The sequence below is a fragment of the Fragaria vesca genome, linkage group LG2 (genome assembly GCF_000184155.1).
Source record: "Fragaria vesca subsp. vesca linkage group LG2, FraVesHawaii_1.0, whole genome shotgun sequence".
NCBI lineage: Eukaryota > Viridiplantae > Streptophyta > Magnoliopsida > Rosales > Rosaceae > Fragaria > Fragaria vesca.
The window spans coordinates 19,758,429-19,777,468 of record NC_020492.1 but is presented as its reverse complement, the minus strand read 5'-3'; the positions used below and the strand labels follow the sequence as shown (position 1 = coordinate 19,777,468).

The 19,040-nt window shown below is 39.4% G+C and overlaps 6 protein-coding genes across 6 annotated transcripts; 3 read left to right on the top strand and 3 right to left on the bottom strand.

Moving 5' to 3' along the window:
• The first annotated feature begins 806 nt into the window (after window positions 1–806).
• Window positions 807–3,128, top strand: LOC101294044 (subtilisin-like protease-like). The gene has a single exon (XM_004292704.1). It carries the CDS (start codon window positions 807–809, stop codon window positions 3,126–3,128), a length of 2,322 nt encoding a protein of 773 aa, XP_004292752.1.
• A 1,039-nt stretch (window positions 3,129–4,167) lies between these two features.
• LOC101307454 (arginine N-methyltransferase 2-like) lies at window positions 4,168–5,449 on the bottom strand. Its single transcript, XM_004290904.1, has 3 exons — window positions 5,139–5,449; window positions 4,666–5,061; window positions 4,168–4,581 (listed from the first exon to the last, which is right to left on the bottom strand). Exons 1-3 carry the CDS (start codon window positions 5,413–5,415, stop codon window positions 4,268–4,270), a joined length of 987 nt encoding a protein of 328 aa, XP_004290952.1. The 5' UTR covers window positions 5,416–5,449; the 3' UTR covers window positions 4,168–4,267.
• A 931-nt stretch (window positions 5,450–6,380) lies between these two features.
• LOC101307170 lies at window positions 6,381–8,792 on the top strand. The gene is made up of 5 exons (XM_004290903.1): window positions 6,381–6,764; window positions 7,078–7,192; window positions 7,306–7,917; window positions 8,019–8,196; window positions 8,440–8,792. Exons 1-5 carry the CDS (start codon window positions 6,688–6,690, stop codon window positions 8,463–8,465), a joined length of 1,008 nt encoding a protein of 335 aa, XP_004290951.1. The 5' UTR covers window positions 6,381–6,687; the 3' UTR covers window positions 8,466–8,792.
• A 216-nt stretch (window positions 8,793–9,008) lies between these two features.
• LOC101306877 lies at window positions 9,009–10,720 on the bottom strand. Its single transcript, XM_004290902.1, has 4 exons — window positions 10,409–10,720; window positions 10,291–10,335; window positions 9,597–9,629; window positions 9,009–9,495 (listed from the first exon to the last, which is right to left on the bottom strand). The coding sequence occupies exons 1-4, from the start codon at window positions 10,446–10,448 to the stop codon at window positions 9,341–9,343; spliced, it is 273 nt and encodes a 90-aa protein (XP_004290950.1). The 5' UTR covers window positions 10,449–10,720; the 3' UTR covers window positions 9,009–9,340.
• LOC101293753 lies at window positions 10,637–11,740 on the top strand. Its single transcript, XM_004292703.1, has 2 exons — window positions 10,637–10,671; window positions 11,407–11,740. The coding sequence occupies exons 1-2, from the start codon at window positions 10,637–10,639 to the stop codon at window positions 11,738–11,740; spliced, it is 369 nt and encodes a 122-aa protein (XP_004292751.1).
• Window positions 11,741–12,074: 334 nt separating this feature from the next.
• On the bottom strand, window positions 12,075–14,702 carry LOC101306585. Its single transcript, XM_004290901.1, has 2 exons — window positions 12,580–14,702; window positions 12,075–12,326 (listed from the first exon to the last, which is right to left on the bottom strand). The coding sequence occupies exons 1-2, from the start codon at window positions 14,378–14,380 to the stop codon at window positions 12,277–12,279; spliced, it is 1,851 nt and encodes a 616-aa protein (XP_004290949.1). The 5' UTR covers window positions 14,381–14,702; the 3' UTR covers window positions 12,075–12,276.
• Window positions 14,703–19,040: the final 4,338 nt, after the last annotated feature.

The following is a 19,040-nucleotide window of genomic DNA, read 5'->3' as shown; positions in this document are numbered from 1 at the left end:
ATGATTAAACTTCTGCAGGTATTTTTCATACCACCAGCAAATAGGTGTTCTATTTTTTAGTGTTTTGTTCTGATATAAAATAAAATAAGGATATTTGGTCACTTTGTCAGATGTTCGTATAACACTGAAATCCTAGCAAGAATGATATCACCTAAAATTGATCTGTTAAAGCAACACATTCATATGCCTTACATTTCTTGAACAATTTCACCAGATAGCAATCCAGATCAGAGACAAGACTGACCTCTTTCACTGCTAATGCTCTTCCAAGTTTCTTCAGCTCACTTGGCAAGGAGAGAGATGGAAAATAACATATCTATATTTTGTTCGCTTTATCTGTTTTCTAAAGAATGAAAAGAAGAAGAAAAACCCAGATCCCCTCTTCGACTAAGTTGAAGAAAACTCACACACAGACACCTACATTGGCTAAGAGGCCAAGACTATACCAGGAAAGTACTTGGATTTCAATGAAGGCAAAGGTGACCAGAAAACAAACAGAAAAAACTGTGTGACTATATGATTAAATCCATTTCAGATGTTAATGAGGAGCACATTAATCGGATCCCATCACGTTTTTTCACTTAGATCCCTGATTTTTAATATCAAAATTGAAATATGCATTTCATTCATAGGGCATGTGAGTTTCATTGGTCCGAAAAAAAAAGTATTATTGATCAAAACGAAGTCTTCTCAGTTCCATGTGAGTATTGAATTCCATTGTCGTTACTTTTAGTATGCAAAAGATACACCAACAGAAGTCAGAAGAAAACTCCTCTGTTGCTTGAAACTCGAAAGCTCATGCTGGTATGGCACAAGTCGAGAAGATGAAAAATGTACCTGTTTTCATGCTTCTAGTAGTACTTCTGATTCTGCTTTTCTCTAACATCTGCGTCATAGCAGAAGAGAGAGATCAGAACATGAAGGAAACTTACATTATTCAGATGGACAAGTCCAACATACCAGCAACCTTCGACAATGATCATCACCAATGGTATGGTTCATCTTTAAAATCAGTGTCAGCTTCAGCCGAAGTGCTTTACACTTACCAAACTGTAGTTCACGGCTTCTCCAGCAGGCTCACGAGTGAGGAAGCTGAGCTGCTTGAAAAGCGGTCAGGTATTCTTTCTGTTCTACCTGAGATGAGATATGAACTTCATACAACTCGGACGTCGGAGTTTCTTGGGTTAACAGGAGAATACGAAGCTATCTTCCCAGCATCAGGCGATGTGAGTAACGTGGTGATCGGAGTTGTAGACACTGGTGTATGGCCTGAGAGCAAAAGCTACAATGACAAGGATCTTGCACCTGTGCCAAGGAGCTGGAAAGGGCAATGCGAGGACGCTAAGGGCTTCAACTCCTCAAGCTGCAATCGGAAACTGATTGGCGCCAGGTTTTTCTCAAAAGGGTATGAAGCAACACTTGGATCTGTGAACGAAAAAGTAGAATCAAGATCACCAAGAGATGATGACGGCCATGGAACTCACACCTCAAGCATTGCAGCTGGATCCCCTGTTCCAGGAGCTAGCCTCTTTGGTTACGCATCAGGGACAGCACGGGGAATGGCTGCACAAGCTCGTGTTGCCACATATAAGGCATGCTGGCATGGAGGGTGTTTCGGGTCCGATGTTCTAGCCGCAATGGACAAGGCTGTTCAAGATGGTGTCAACATTTTATCTCTGTCCTTGTCTTTTCCAGGAGCACAGTACGAGGATTTATCCACAGACGTTGTTGCTATTGGAGCTTTTTCTGCCATGGCCAGGGGAGTACTTGTGTCATGTTCAGCCGGAAATGATGGGCCATATTCCGATAGCTCATCCAACAATGCACCTTGGATAACCACTGTGGGTGCTGGAACACTAGACCGGGACTTCCCAGCTTATGTCAGTCTGGGAAATGGAAAAAAATACAGAGGTATATCACTCGATCATGGTACAGCACCATTACCCAATGGATTAGTTCCGCTTGTTTATGCTCCTAATGCAAGTAACTCCACTAGTGGTGATCAATGCGCTCCTAACAGTTTGATTCCTGAAATGGTTGCTGGGAAAATTGTGGTTTGTGATCGGGGAGGAAGTAGGGTCGGAAAGAGTGTGGTGGTAAAAAAGGCCGGTGGTGTAGGGATGATTTTGGCAAACACTGGAGATTATGGAGAAGAACTTGTGGCAGACGCATATCTCTTGCCAACTGCAATGGTTGGCAAGAAAGCTGGCGATGCAATAAAAAGATACATTGCCTCGCATGGTAATCCGAAAGCCATATTGGTTTTCGGAAAGACACAGTTGGGTATCAAACCCTCACCGGTGGTGACAGCATTCAGCTCTAGAGGACCGAATCCAGTCACTACATCAGTCCTCAAACCGGACTTGATAGCACCGGGAGTGAATATTCTAGCTGGGTGGACTCGTGCAGCTGGACCAACCGGACTACCTGAAGACAAAAGGAGGGTGAGCTACAACATCATTTCAGGTACATCCATGTCATGCCCTCATGTGAGCGGGCTTGCCGCCTTGCTCAAGGCCGCTCACCCAAAATGGAGCCCTGCTGCCATAAAATCTGCTCTCATGACCACATCCTATACAAGAAGAAATGGAAAACCAATCAAAGATGTTGCTACTGGAAAGCCTGCAACACCATTTGATTATGGAGCTGGGCATATGAACCCAGTCGCAGCCCTCCACCCAGGACTTATATATGATCTTGCTGTCAAGGACTACCTAGGCTTCCTCTGTGCCATGAATTACACAACAAAACATATCAAGAAACTCACTCACAAAGACTTCACCTGTGACTCGAGCAAGATATACAGAGTTGGAGATTTCAATTACCCATCTTTTGCTGCTACCATTTTAACCTCTGATGAAGGGGTCGGGGGTGGATCTGTCAATTACACAAGGACTCTAACCAATGTGGGTACCGCAGCAAGATACAAGGTCCGAGTGACTAAAAAATCCCCATTAGTGAAGATCTTGATTGAACCAAAATCATTGAGTTTCAGCCAAGCAAATGAGAAGAAGACTTGCACTGTGACTTTTATTGCCAGTTCTATGCCATCAACCAGCTTTGCTCACTTGGAATGGTTCGATGGGAAACACGTAGTAGGTAGTCCTATTGCTATCATGTGGATTTAGTTTCAACAGCATCTATCTTACTCCAGATCATGGGGGAAGAATGTTTTCTAGAGCTAGGCCAACAATAAGATTAAGTTATTTGTTCCCACAACTACAAGAAATAAAACTCAAAGACTCGCATAGGATCAAAATATCTATGATGTGTCCTTAACCTGTCTGAGTAATTTCCAAAAGCACTACAACAATTCGGCATTATTCAAGTACCATTGTCTTACTGATCCGCAATTTCTTTTCTTTAGTTTTATTTTCGTCTACATTGCACTAAAACAAGAATACATACGCTATTTTTTTTTAATCTAATTCAATACACCGACTTTTCTCAGGTATTTACTTACGAACAAGAAGGCAGGGATGCTGTTTTGCAACAGCTTTTCCCTAATAGGTAAATCTATAATCTAAAGGAAGTAGGGAACAGAAAACAAGCTCAACATATACTGCGTAAGAAAATGAACTTAGGAAAACATTGCAACAAAAGACACCTGTATTAACTGCTAAATGTCTTATAATTTCTTATAGGTAGAAACAGTTGAGCTAAAATAAGATCTTGATTGAACAAGGTTAGAGTCTAATCACTCCCCCTTGGTGAAGATCTTGATTGAACCATAATTATGGACTTTCAGCTAAGCAAATGAAAAGCAGAGTTATACTGTGACTTTTGTTGCCAGTTCTATGTCACATGACACAATCAGCTTTGCTCACTTGGAATAGTTTGATGGGATATACATGGTAGTTAGTCCTATTGCTATCATCTGAAATTCTGAATTTAAGTTAACCAACACTGTTCAACCAGATATTAATTTATATCACGGGCATCATGGCGATACTTAAGGTTATCTGTTTTATTCTGGTTTTTGTCTTACAAACAAATCAACTCTATATAAAACAAGAACGACAAAGGTTGCCACAAAATAGGGTAAGAGAAAAAAAGCTAGCCAAAATTCTGACAAATTACACATGTATTAACTGCTAACTACCTTAATAAATCTAATAGGCTGCAATCTTTTACGCCAACAATCTCAGGTTTGAGTGAGCACAAGGTGTAATGAGAAATATCAGGGGTAACACAAATATCAATAAACCAGTTATGAAAGGTAAAGTTACAATGACAAAAACTAAAAGTGCAAACTACTATCCAGGTATCATTCTGAATCCTCCAAGGACTGACATACAGGGAGGTAATATGTATCAAGCTGCCAATACTTCTGCTTGACACCCTCCCAAACTTTTTCTCCTAAACAATCCTTAACAGGCAAGGGAATGAACTGTGTGGAGTAACCCAAATTCTGAAGCTCTAGCTGAACTATGTGACAGTAAACTACATGGAAGAATGCATTACCTCCACAAAGTCCATTAAAGAATGAGTAGATTCCCCCAGGCTTCAGCAACTTTGGAAGCTGTTGGTGAAACTCTCTCAGGTCATCATAATACTCTCCATACGTATCAAAGAAAATCCCTGAACAAAACAAAACAAACCCTACATTATACATTTCAAATCTCAAAATTCAAAGGCCACACATTCATTTCCACATTCACTCACCATCAAAAGTCGGAAGTTCATGCACAATATCCTGCCACCGGGCACAAATTATGGTCACATTTTCCTTCTTATCCCAACCGTCTTCAATCATACGCTGGTAAACATCATGGTGAGCCTCAACGATAGTATGCTTTGCAGGGGAGTATTTCTGAATGGCAGTGTCCACCAGACCCATCCCAAATCCAATGTTCAATACATGACCCCCATTTGAGCACACAGCTTTCGCATGTGCCTCCATTAATGGATTCTCCCATGCCATCATCACCGCCTTGTTTTCGGCATCCATCAACTTATCCTCACTAAAGCTCACTCTATCCTGCAAGTAACCATCATTCCAGCCCCCATTCTCATTCTCTCTCCTCGCAATCGTTCCCAGTACTAACTCAGCTTGAATCCCTAAATCAACAAAATATTTTCACTTCAAATAAAATCAAAACCAAAATCAGACTGATTTTTATGTGTGAAAAACTTACCGGCGTTGAGGAGGAGCTCGTATGCTTCCTCGTGACCGGCGTTCATGGCTAAATCGCCGGCGGAGAGATTGGAAGGGTTGAGAGCGTTCCAGGGGGTACCGGCTTCCAGAAGGGTCTTCACTGCGGCGGCATGGCCAAGCTGGGCTGCGTGCATAAGCGGAGTGAGGCCTTCGTCGTCGAAGTAAGACACGTCAGCTCCGGAGTCTATAAGAGTTTTGAGCTTCTCGGCGTCGCCGTTCTTCGCCGCCTCGCATAGTTGCTTGCCGACTTCTTCCATTCTGTTAGTGCGAGGAGTGTTTTCAGTGTCAAACCCTGATGCTGGTTTATCAACTAACGAAAAATTGGAGTTACATATTACGCCAATACCCCCAAATTTATAATTTATAGGTACAACATTTGTTTTTTTCTTTTAAAATTAAAAAGGCGAATATCATTACGATGGGAACGAGGTTTGAAAGAAGAGATATGCGGAATAAACAAGTTGATGACTGCTCAAATTAGATAAAGAATAGACACGTTTACTTAGAATATAATCGAACGATTACAGGATAATCAAATTCATGTGTTTACTAACACAAATAAATTTTAATGATTCTGACTTGCATGAATCAAAATGAATTATGTTTCATCTCTTTATCAAAAATCGATTCTTAAATACTCAAGAGGTTGAATACGTATGGATGAGATGAGTTTATGAACCAACCATCCGGAGTGTTCGACATAGAATAAAACCATTCGGAATCGGTACCGGTTCATTTATAAACTTGTGAAACAATCAAACTCTGTTTTTTAGTCGACTTCTCCTTGATGATAAATTTTGTGTGATAAGTCAATAACATTAGTAGCGAGATTCAACATGTAACTTTGACTTCAAAATGGTAGCTCTAACAATAATAAGTCATAATCAATAACAAGATTTGACCAACAAATTCCATGGTATTCCAAGTAACTAACAAGCTACAACTTATGGCCTTACCGGTATTGAATTTGGAACTATGAACGACTATATTATTCACCAAAACAACAAGAATCAATTCGTTGGTAAAAAAACAGCTCAGTGTTGCTCACTTATTGGCTTCCAGACAGTTGCCAAGTTGCCACTCCTCGTAATGCCGCCATCGCAGTCGTCATTACTGACCCTGCCGAGCACTTTCTAAATCGCCCAATTTTGACCCCCCTGACCCTAATACGACGTCGTTTTGGGGTCGTACATACTAGATTACTCGCGTATTTTCGGACTTGTCCAAATAAACCCGCGACAAGATTCAACAAGTTAAAACAGAAAAACAAAAAGGGGAGGAAATCCAACCACCTTCCTCTTCCTCTTCTTCTTCTTCTTTCTTCTGCCTCCTCCAAATAACCGAATCTCCACCTCCCCAACGACGTCGTTTCTCTCATTTTTCGCACTGTCGATTTTGGAGTCAAATCCCATTTCCAATTTGAAATTTCAGCTAGGGTTTCCGTTAGTATATTTATCCATAGATTACACGAGCTTAGTTGTTGATTTGGTGGTGTGTTTGATTATACGAATCGCGGCAGTGGTTCGAAAATGGCGTCGAGTTTTGATCGGTGGGAGAAGGATCCTTATTTCTCGGCCGCCGAGCAAGTTCAAGAATCTGCCGACAGGTGCCATTTCTTATCCTCCCTTCAAGCTTTTCTCTAGGGCTCTAATTCTGCTTACATCAAATTTTCCAATTGATTTAAATGTAGGAAAAGGATTTAATTTCCAAATGAAATTAATTTATGTGATTTACAAATTAAACCTAAATTTCATCAGCTCCTGCAATTTGTTGAGATACTTCTGTCGAGTTTGTGGTCTTCATTTCCATTGTGTGTGCAAATGTGCAATGTGTAATGACTACTAAGAATGCGTTCAGCTTGGTTTCGGGTTGTTACTTGTTACTGATTTGTTAGCTTTTTTGCTGATGTGGTTTTGAAGGATGGAATCCACATATAGAACATGGGTTCACGCCAAGAAAGACAGTTCCAGTATGTGGAATCCGGAGGAACTCGGCAGGGATCTCCGCACAACTCTTGGAACTACCAAATGGCAGGTCCTCCTTCTCACTCTCTTGCTTCCGCTCTCTTTCCATATATGTCTACCTCTCCCAGCTGTGGATCTTGTAGTCATTAATTGATGAATTTTATTTGTTCATTGTAAATGCAGTTAGATGAGTTTGCACGAGCGGTCAGGGCAAGTTATGCTAGAGGCCCAAGTGAAGACGCAAGAGATAGGCACCACGAATTCATTGTTGCTATGGAGGACCAGATTTCTAAAGTTGAAAATGCATTACGGGAATCTGCCTTGTCTGAGGGAAAGAGTTCTCTACCTTGGGTGCGGTTGGACAAAGGAGAGTGTGACGAACTAGCTTCTTTTCTTTCTGGACTGACTGCTTCTGAAGAGAAAGTTGTTGCTAAGAGTAGAGATATTGGAAACCTACAAGTGAAGGATGGAGAATCAGCACCGGATTGTTCAAAGAACTTGTGCGGTTTCCCGGAGGCAAGGGAGGACAAATCACATGGGCATAGGAGGACAGCTAGTGCTGCTGATATTGGTTCGTGGAAGATTGCGGTCTATGATGATGGTCGCTTACCATCTTCTTCTGCTATGATGATTGAACAACCTGTGCGAAAGATACCCAGTTTCTCTGGGTTTATTAGTTCCATGGAATCTGCGTCAAAGTTGAAGTGGTCAAAGAATGGTTTTAGGAAGTGGAAGGCAGTGGACCGTCATGAAGACACTGGTGCTGCATTGTTACCATCTTCTCAGTTTAACAGGGTGTGTATGCTTTGGTGCTTTGATTGAATTCACTTGTGGATTCTTTTTTATTTTATTTTTATTTCGTGTACTACTAACGAAAGTTTTTATTTTTGATTTAGGGAATTGATGCTTGCTATGAAAGAAGCAAGAGTTGTTTGGATAGTGATTGCTATGATAAACAATTATATGGCTGGTATGGAGCTATTCAGAGACAGCTTCAACGATCTCAGTACTATGTGCAGTATAGTTGGCCTGCTCATGTAGCTTTTTGGACAGTTCTTCTCCTTTGCTTGATTTGTAAGTTTCACATGCACAGATTATGGATTTTGAGATGCAGTACTTGAAAAGTCAGTTTTATCTTAGTCTGAGCGGCTTAAGTATGTTGCTTATCCATTTAATTCACCTGTTACTGCAAATTCCTTTGATGTATGTGTATCTTGTTTCTTGTTCCCCCTTCCCTCTGCCATTTCCATAGTTGGATAATCATGAGGTTCTTTCTTTCTGCTGATTTACTCACTCTCTATCTCTCTCTCTTTGCAGTTTTGATTGCATTCCGTGCAATCTGAGGATGTGACCCTCTCCTCAGGTTTTGGTAGCTCATGGTAGCAGGAGGAGAAATGGGTCCTGAACAAACTCTATACATGCTGTCAAAGATGGAGATAAAGTGGGAGATATCATGTCTCTTGAACGGAATCTGTTCATACATATTTGAAATGCCAAATGGCAAACCCGACCTGATACTTTCAAAGAACCTCCTCTTCTGTTTTTCGTTGTTGTTTTCCTGTATCATCTCTTAACTTGATCTCTTTGATGGAGGGCAAGTCCTGTTGTAATATAGTAGACAATGTAAAAAAAACTGTGCCAGGTTAGCCAAATGATCATAGCTCAGCTCCACTGGTTCTTGTATTATAATCTGTCTTTCTTGTAGGCACTTCTTTTGTACTGGTACGAGTATATGAAGTTAAGATTTCATATACTTGATGTTATATAAAACAAGGCTCACTTGTGCATGTGGATGGTTGAACATGATACGGAATCCTAGTGCAATCTGATTGATCTCTTTCAGCAGCCTAAAATCAGACCTGGAATTGTAGTAGGATTGTAGTTTTATAGCAGACAGCAATAGTTTTTTTTTTTCATTAAGAGTGATAACTTTGATTCTGACAGAAAGAAGTTGCTCAACATAGACAATACTATGAAAATCAAATGAATGCTAAACACCAAAAGAATCTCCATTCTCCAGCTTTGTTCTTTCTCTACATAGACAATCCGAGTGCCAATTAGACTAAATACATACTAGTTGACAAACTTCCAAGTCACATTGGCTTGTTGTAACATCAGGACTGCAACTTTAGGGGCGCTGCAGTCACAAAAACTTAACATTCACCAAGCAGAGATTATGAACTCAGAGTCACCTATTGCGAAATGAGCTTAGTTGCAGCTATTGTGAAGCATGAGCGTCCTGATTGCTTTTCTGTTCATGATCCTTTTTGCCAACCTCTATACCATGGAATGTGACCCCAGATGAATGATACTGACTACCATATGCAGTGCCAAAGCCCCATCCAAGACCTAGTCCAACACCACAGCCTCCACCTTTCAAACAAAATATGCCACATTAACGAAATGAACTATCTTATCAACTTGACATAGATATAATAAAGTTTAAGGATTCCAGTTTGACTAAAAGGGAATACCTACACCAAGCCCCAAGATATTCAAAGGCGTGCCTGTAGCAGAGAAACAATTTTAGTTAGCAAATGCTCAACCGAATCAAGAAATAAATGATCCCAAAAGTAGGTAAATACAATGTGTCCAATGCAATTGGGAAGAAGTTCTTGCAGTTCTAAAGTTAAGTATGAAAAACATTAAAACTGGGAGGGTGGTAAAGCGATGAATGAAATGTGTAACATAAGCCCACTATTCCTCTATACCCTGGAGACGAATCAAATCCTAATATTCTTCCTTTTAGTCACAATCTCACAGTACCTGCCTACAAGTAAAACCAAATTCATTGACCTCACAAGCATCATAAAGAAGCCTCTATTTACAATGATCTAATTCTCTTATATTCCCGAAAGAGTATCAACTCCACTCCACACTTTGACAGTTCTTCAAGTAACGGATGAACCTAGGACCAAGACATCGTCAGGTATACTGATATACCACAACCCTCGGGCATCAATTGTATCTCCAAATGACCACTAGATGACATAATCTTCAACCTCTAGTACATTCCTCGATCTAATATGCTGCAACGAAAATGAACACCAAATTGTTCGGAAATGACAATCATGACCCTTAATTATCCTATGATTCCTATCACAGTGTAATATCAATCGCGAATCACACAGATTAAAAGCACAAAAAAGTAATAGAGCTCGAACTGACCTCCAAATCCCCATCCAACCCCAAAACCGCAGCCAACGCCGAATCCTACAGAGAATAAAAGAATTGATCACAAAAAATTTATATACATGAGAACCCAATAAGCGTTTCCAAATCATACCAAAGCCAACCCCAGCTCCATTGAAGTTGGTAATCACCATTTCTGCAGGCGGCTCCAGGGATCCGGGTCCGACCGAAACAGATATAGAACCCCGTGGCCAAGTGAATTACGAAAATCACCCTGAACCATTTTGTTAGAATAGTATTGGGCCGATCCCGCCACATAATTGGGCCAACCGCTTCTTTTATTTCAATTCTCCCGCCACCAACCCAACAGCCATTTTCAGAAATGCCGAGCGAGGCAGCTGGGATCATTGGCTGTTTGTAAGTTGCCTCAACTGATGGGGAAATTTGGAATGCTCTCGGTTTTCTGAATCGCTACATTGTTTCGCCTATTCGAACAAAATGTATAGCTAGATCAAACAATTTAATTTATTGACTGTATGGTTCAAGTTGAAAATTTACCCCAGACTTTCGTTGATATGTTATGTGCTGTTTGAATCGTTCAAGCAACTTTACGACTGTTATATTTGAATTGTTAGATTTAAAGTCAAAAGTTGTTTACAGCAGCAGTACGTGCTATTATCAAGAGCTATCGATTTAGTCGATCGGTAATAGCTTCTGGGTCTGGGTGTTAATCTGCCTAACTCTCTATATGTGCTATTATCAAGAGCTATATAGAGATCGATTAATTAGTCTATCGGTAATAGCTTCTGGGTCTGGGTGTTAATCTGCCTAACTCTCTATATTGTGTATTTATTAATGGATCCGGTTCAAGGGACATTATATTTGACACAAATTTTGACACCGATTATGAACCATTAGATTTTAAAATGCTCAACGGTCCAAATTTATTGTATAAATGATGTTAGCACAACACCAAATGATGTGGAAATTACATGTCATTTCATATTTCTAATCTAAAATGACTATGTTTATGTGGTGCTATAGATGAATCGTTCATCCTTTATTTTCATAAAATTTTCTCATGCTATAATCTCATTATTAGTAAAACATAATTTGTAAGCTATTTCAAGCAACAAGTGGGTTCATTATCAGAAACTCTCTTCGAAACCCCCTTGTTGCAGCAGCTTTCAACGTTGGATCAACCACTGTCCTTGTAGCTGAAGCTCTCGCTCTTCGTAATAGCCTCATTGAAGCAAAAAGGAGAGGCTTTACTAAGGTGGAGATAGAAGGTGACTCCAAGTTTGTGTTAGATGCCATTAATGGCCACTCTACACCCTCTTGGAGAATTCACAAGCTTTATCAAGATATCAAGGCTCTTCGAAGCTCGTTTGAGTTTGTTAGTTTCAAGCATGTGTTTAGAGAGGCAAACTTTGTGGTAAATGCCTTTGCCAACCTTGGTCATAGGTTAGAGAACCATCGTGTCTAGGAGGAGTGTGTTCCCCCAGATGCGGCGTTAGCTTTAATCTTTGACTATGTAAACTCTAGGGGCACTAGAGGCACCTCTATTTAGTAATTTATTTATTTTTCTTATAAAAAAAAAGTGACAGACTGAAAAATATCATCAACATTATATATTATGATCTTTTATCCGATCTTTTTATTTTAGAAAATCATAAGATCAAGGATCGGGGCAAGATATTTGAGTTCTGTCAGTCCAAGAATTGCTTATATATCATGATTTCAGAGTGTGAAAATTTTGGTGAAGTTTTTGCTAATACTTGTGTGTTCTAGTTCCACAATTTGGAGAAAATGATGATTTTGGGGAGAAAACAAATAAAAATAAAACGACTCTTTAGTTGTTTTTCTTCGGTTAACGATGATATTAAATGTACCATGCTAGGGCAACGCTAGCTTAATTCAACAAGCTTAATTCAACGCTATCAAGTTTGCCACCCCATCGTAAAATGACTTGAAGATACCACATCTTATTGCATCCTTGTTGCCCTTTCCTGCTTCCTTCTGCTACTTTCCTCCTTTACCATAATATGGCTCTTCAAAAATAGTGGACAAGCCTGAAAAAGACAGAACCAGAAGTGATTGATGAATTTTACTTGCTCAGAGAAAAAGAAAACCCTAAAACGTTGCATTCTATCACGCATGCCATGTTAGAATGAAAAGAAGAAACAAAACCAAAGCAGTATCAAAGCCATTAGAATTTCAAAAACGCATCATTCATAATTTTGTTAATGTGTATCATAATAATTTTTTTTTTATCAGTGTATCATAATAATTGATAGAGTATATGAGTAAGAAACTTATATTTACCTGTGTTCTCCATCAGAATCTTCATCATTTCTTCATGGTTTTCTTGCTTTTTCTGATTGCCACCTTCATTGTTACCCTTGTTACTTTCTGATGATTCTTGTACCATTTTCACTTGTCCAGTCGCCATGGCCGACCGGGCAGCAGTGGCGAAAATCCACGTGGCGTCCATCTGTTTGCTGATCATCCTGCTTGCTGCATAGTACGGAATGTTAACCCTCCGGCTACTACTCTTCTCAGACTTGATGCAATAACCATTGATGAACATGACAGAGTCCATCAAGCTTTCTCTTGTCAACCCTTTCATGTCATAAGCCTGTGATCTTCTCCACAGACTTTTCACATGAGAGTTTGCTGGACGTGACAAGCAAAGAGCTCTTGTTGTGTCTCTAATGGCGGAATCTGGATCCTTAAGCAGCAATTCACACTGAGCTCTATTGCTATACAACATCATTCTCTCTTTCCTCAGGCTTATTGGGCACAAAGCTAATGCCTCAGAGTACTTAACTACAGCTTCCTCTACTTCCCCTTTACAAAACAGATGATTTGCTTCTTGTTTTATCAAATCCACCAACATCCTTCTTTCTTCCCATATTTCAGGCAACATGACTCTCTCTTTCTTGCTCCTCTCTATTAAACTCCATAGCTCATCGAACGTTTCGTTCTCTCTTTGCTTGTAATCGAGAAGAAGTACTTTCGCAATTGTTTCTCCTAAGTTTGATCTATGATCTCCAAGGCTTTTAAGTTCCACCAAATCAATGAGAAACAAAGCAGAAATATCAAGAACTTTGTACCTTGTATCTTTGTCTTTGAGTAGAAGCAAGAGACAATCAATTCCCATGTACTGCCAATCATCTGAAGACCTTGACAAATTACACAAGCACTCTATGACCTCTTTGGATTCAGCTACTTTTCTCCTCCCGTATTTACTGTAACACAAAATTCTAATCAGTCCAATCCCAGCTGGAGAAGCATGGTTAGCTAGTAGTAACCCACCCCACATCCTACACAACTCTATCAAAAACTCTTGCTTGCAAATAAGCTTCATAGCCAGAGGCCTTTGTTTGCAAGCAAAGCAGTTTAAGATGTAGAGAGACCAGCACTGCAGCTGACTAGCCCATTCCTCAGCCTTGGAGTTCTCCATCTCTAAACCTCCAACACCTCTTGTTAACAAATCACAGTGGTACTTAGGTCTTTTTCTCTTATCCTTCACTCCCACAAAGCTATCGTACACCACATTAACGCATGTAGAAGCTACTTCCATGGCTAACCTCACCATCTCTTCTTCATAATCCGCGACAAGCTTGAAAGTCTTCTCGTAGCTGGCCAGGTGCCCGAGGGCTCTAACGGCCACGCGCTGCTCGACCCAACTCATCTTCCCTCTTAGAAGCTCGATCAGCGGAGGTATCACTCCTGACTCCGCTGCCATTGTAGCAAAGTGAACTCGGTTCATGGTGTAAGAACCGATGACATGAGCAGCGTAGTAAGGGATGTATATGTTCTGGTGTTTTTGCAGCCAACGACTATTCTGGTCTTTGATGCCTTTGTGGATTAGTCTCGCCATGCACTCAAAGATGCCGAGGTTTGGGAACTCATGGTCGTCAGGGTGAGTCATAGCAACGTGCCAGAGGCTGCTGAGCACCAGAACATTTTCTTGGTCGTCTCTGAGAGGCATTTGCTTGAAACAGGTTGCTAGTGTGGCTCTCCTCTTGAAGGAGTCCGGTTCTTTCATTGCGCAGAAGAAACAAAACTGAGTGGTGCAGCCACCATGTTGATCCTTCTCTTTTTTCCTCATGGAGTCCATGATTGAAGGACAAAAGGTTTGAGTTCGATCGGGGGGTCCGGGATGGATTTGATTAGGGTTTGAGATTATGGAGAAAAAGAAGTGGGAAAGGAACACAGGTTAAAAAGTTAAGAGGTGGGCGAGGGTTTGAGCTTTGGTGACATTAACGGCGTATGTGTCTATACTCTATAAACATAAACCTTGTTCATAACAGATATATAGCAAGAAATCTTCTTTTCTATGCACAGTAATTGACATAATCATCACGTTGTCTCCTTGAACTAGCTAGATGTTTGTTTCAGCTTTTCCTTTGTCAACAGGTCTAGTGCTACTCTACTCCTCCTCTTGATCAAAAGCTTCTATTAAAGCCAAAATTCCATCTCTTGTTCTCCTACTTTCTGACTTATAATATGCAGCGAATGCGCGCATTGCGATTACAGATAGATTTGTTGCTAAATGGAGTTGGACCACAGCTTGAAAATGGTATGATCAGTTCAGTGCTTCTTTAACCTGCACAAGCACAATGTGCATGTGGTTGTGCTGTTGTGGTCCCTTATTCAAACTCCTTAACCTGATGATCACCTTGAAACAAATATTTAAAATCCATAACCAGAAAATTAACGCTACAAATTATAAGCTATGATAAGATAGAAGCTGCTACTGTACAGATTGAAAATAGAGTTTAGTACAAATGGTGGAGGTCTCAAGAATATGCGGCTACTGTATAAACATACTATACATAGATCATAGAAAGCATGAAAACCTGAAAAGAGCAGACTTAGAGAGCTTAAGCTTCACTACAAATAGTAATCGAGAATTAAAAATACGCTACTGGCCGGTGTACCTAAGTATATATGAATGTGTTTAGTATATTGCCTGTTGGTACAATTGGCGTGGATAGTAGATGCATTGGTTCCTAAGCTCATGATGATGAAGACTAAACAGATCATAATCTAGAGGCAATTAAGCACCATACCTCTAGGCTTACATGGAAGACATTCTTATATTATTCATCAAACAATAATAAAGGAAATGGAGTTGCATTACATGAGAGACGGTTTATACTTAGGCTTACAAAAATTAAGCTGGGGACACTGGATATATACAGTCTGTAGTTCTGTACTCAACTCTTCAACTTATTATTCTTAGCTTCTCTGCGGTCTTGAGCTGCTGCCGGTCTGCATCTTCATCCATCATGGTTTCACTCATTCAGCATACTTAATTTGCAAGACCATTCTGCACAAGCTCCACCCAAGTTCTCCATGAGGGTGGTAATACATGTACTAGCGCTACCAGACTGTTGCCGAACAACCTAGTGTGGATTAGTTCTCCACAACTTCCAGATATGCACACATCTGTTCAACACACCCACTTCTGTGAAATATTTAGCTTCTGCTGCAAATAACTCATGATTCAATAACAGGTACTACAGATTCGTTAAGTGGTGCAACTGGATTACCAAACAATATAGGTTTATCAGTTTCTTCTGTTTCCAAACTAGGGTGTCTTTCTGAAGCCTCAACACTTTCAAGTAATGATTTTACCTCATTACTTTCTTGCTTTTGGATTTAAATCCAATGCTTCTTAATCTAAATGTGTTATATCAGTTGATAGGCGCAAAAACACCTACAAAGATACCCTATTATCAAATCAATTATATCAATATAGTAAATGGCAAATAGGGGTCATTACCCGCAGAGGATTGGTGATACTAAGACTTAAACACACAAGAAACACAAACAGACGCGTAAACCAGAAATCTGGCAGACTCGACCTAGGAGCAGAAACCTAATTAATTAGCTAATCTAGACTCAACCAAAAATTATGAAATTAAATAAACAGTAACTAGACACAGTGGCGGACTACCACACAAATTTTGAGGGTATTCGGAGTTGGTTTGATTGGTGAACAAAAATAGATAAAACAGAAGTACTGCTGAAAACAGAATATTAAAAAGTGAATATGGATGTAAATATGAGAGAAACAATAGCTAGGAACTTCTCTCCACCACTAGATACGCTTCAATCACCCCAAAACAATGTCAATGACTAAAGATGAATGCACTCACAGTTAAGCCAATGTCATTAGGTCATTAACCGTATTACGTTCTCTTACTTGCCATGTTAAGTGAAATGTCGGTATCGACTTAACTATATTCCCAATTAATTGATCTATGAAATGTCGGTATCTAGATCAAAATAACTGAAATCATGAAGATCTAAGAACGTTTGAGTAGCAACAAAGAATCTAAGGTCAATGTTGGTAGCCTTAGATTACCAAGGAATCACTTCACACAAGTACCTGGAAAGAACTTGTTATCTTTCATAGAATATGCAACGATATGTCAGTCATAAACACATTCAAAATAATAAACCCTAAAACATGCATCAAAGTGTCGACTCAATGAAACATGCAATAGAATTATCAATGAACAATCAGTGAAGAAATTCTCATCTAAAATTATATAAATCAATTGGGGTTCGAAATCGAAGACATATCTAGGGCTTTGATCAGCCCCTAACTACTAAGGAGTTTAGTTACACATAATCTTGATTAAGAACATCAGAGAATACATGGAAGATGAAATAAGGGTGAGAAGAAGAAAACTTGATTGAAGAAGATCTTTGCCGATCGAGTTCTTTTTCCTCTCCTTTCTTTCTTCTCCTTCTCTCTCTTTTCTTCTCTTTCTTTCTTCCCTTTCTTTCTTCTCTTTCTTTCTTCCCTTTCTTTCTTCTCTTTTTCCCTCTGGTTCTTGTTCGGCTGCTCTTCTCGTTGAAATAGGTTAGTGAACCTATTTGTCACGTCCATCACCAATCCAACTAGGATTAGGGGTCCTAATTAAGCCCAACTATCTCTTTTTCTTTGTTTGACTTCAAAACACCTAAAAACAAATAAAATTAATTAAAAATAGGAAAACATCACAAAATAAATAAGTAATAAGAATAATTAGCATGATAAAAGTCGCACAAATATGCGACTATCATCAGTATGAGTACATATCTGGCGTACAGTAGTGATGGCCATGTAAGAAGCAACGAGCAGGATGTTACCAATCATAATGTATACTGCTGCTTTTATGGAGGTACAATACATTTTCCTTTCTCCCATGCTAAACTAGCATCATGTTTTTTTTTTCTTTTCCTTTTTAATTAAATAGAGGATTAAGCGATATTAGCTCCTCTGCAACAGCTAATTTGGGACGACAAACGCCCTCTCCCACAATCCCGAAAGAAAGGGGGCCATCACATCGGAACCCACAGCCCATCCCTCCATTTAAATTTATTAAAGAAAAAGAAAAAAAACAAGTAAAAAAGAGAAGGGGGACCAAACCAAAATCTTTCTCAACAAAAATAATGCATAGAAAGTCTCTCAAAACTAAGAGTATCTCCGGTGGTAATGTCAAAATCCCACATGGAGCCAACAGCTATAAAATGACATCTGAAAACTCACTGCAACCCATGTGTCTATTCCATCGTGGATGACATTTTGGTTTCATGCTATTATTTTTGACAGCCCCATTCTTTGTTGTCTTTTCATTAATTTTTTATTGTTTCTCTTCCCTCTTTCTTCTTCCTCTTTTGCTTCTAGGTAAATAGAGAGAATTAACTAGGTAAAGATAAACATAGAAAAATAGTAATATATTACAAATATTTGACAGTTGGGTTGGAGGAGAAATTGAAGTAAAATGTCAAATTCCACATTAGATCACCTCAGATGTCAAAATTCAAATTTGCCAAAAAATTATAACCATTCCATTGGAGATGCTCTAAAAGAACTAAAAAAGAAAAACCAAACTGAAAAAGACTATGCTTCTCAGCGTGGCAAAAAAAGAAATGAAGTTTCTGTCAAGTTGCCATCCAGCATTCATAACCAACATATTAAGAATGCCGATAATATGGAAAACCCAAAGCATTCATACGTAAGTAAGGACAAACCTCAAATGGAGGAGTAGCAAAACTAGCATCATGCTTCCCACAATGAAAAGCAAGTGGTCCTCACAAGTCTCCTGCCTTCTTCATTCTTAATGTTCTTGTGTAAACCTCAGTTTGTTCAGAACAAACAAGACAGTAGATCCTGCAAACAGTATCCAACTAATCAATGTAAAACACTCGTTCAAAAAAAAGCACAGTATTTGACACGATAATCATGTTGTCAGCTTCTACTATTTCCTTTTTCCTTTCTGGCTTATAATACTGCAGCAATATACATTGTGATTACAGATAGATTTCTTGCTAAACGGAAGCGAAGGACCTAGCTTGGAAATTGTTTAATATATGATCAGTTCAGTGACTCTTAACCTTGCAGAACCTGAAATGTGGTCGTGGTCCCTAACTTGAACCTTCAAACTACTATATAATCCATATAACTAGCAAGTAAAGTGTGATGAAAATTAAAAGAGATATATGTGCAGTATAAAATAGAGTTAGTACTAGTACTACCGGTGGAGGTCTGGCTACTATTAAACATACTATATATAGATCATGGAAGGCATAAAAACTTGTATAGATCGAGCACATTTAGAGAGTTCAGCAGAAAATCTTTATACAATGTACCTTTGGTAGCAGAAAATCAAATGTCGTAAAACGGTTCAGAAAGTCAATCCAATCTTTATTTGAATGCAAGTTTGATAGTGAATTAGTGATACAATGAACTTGTGATGGAAACACTAGTATAACAAAAT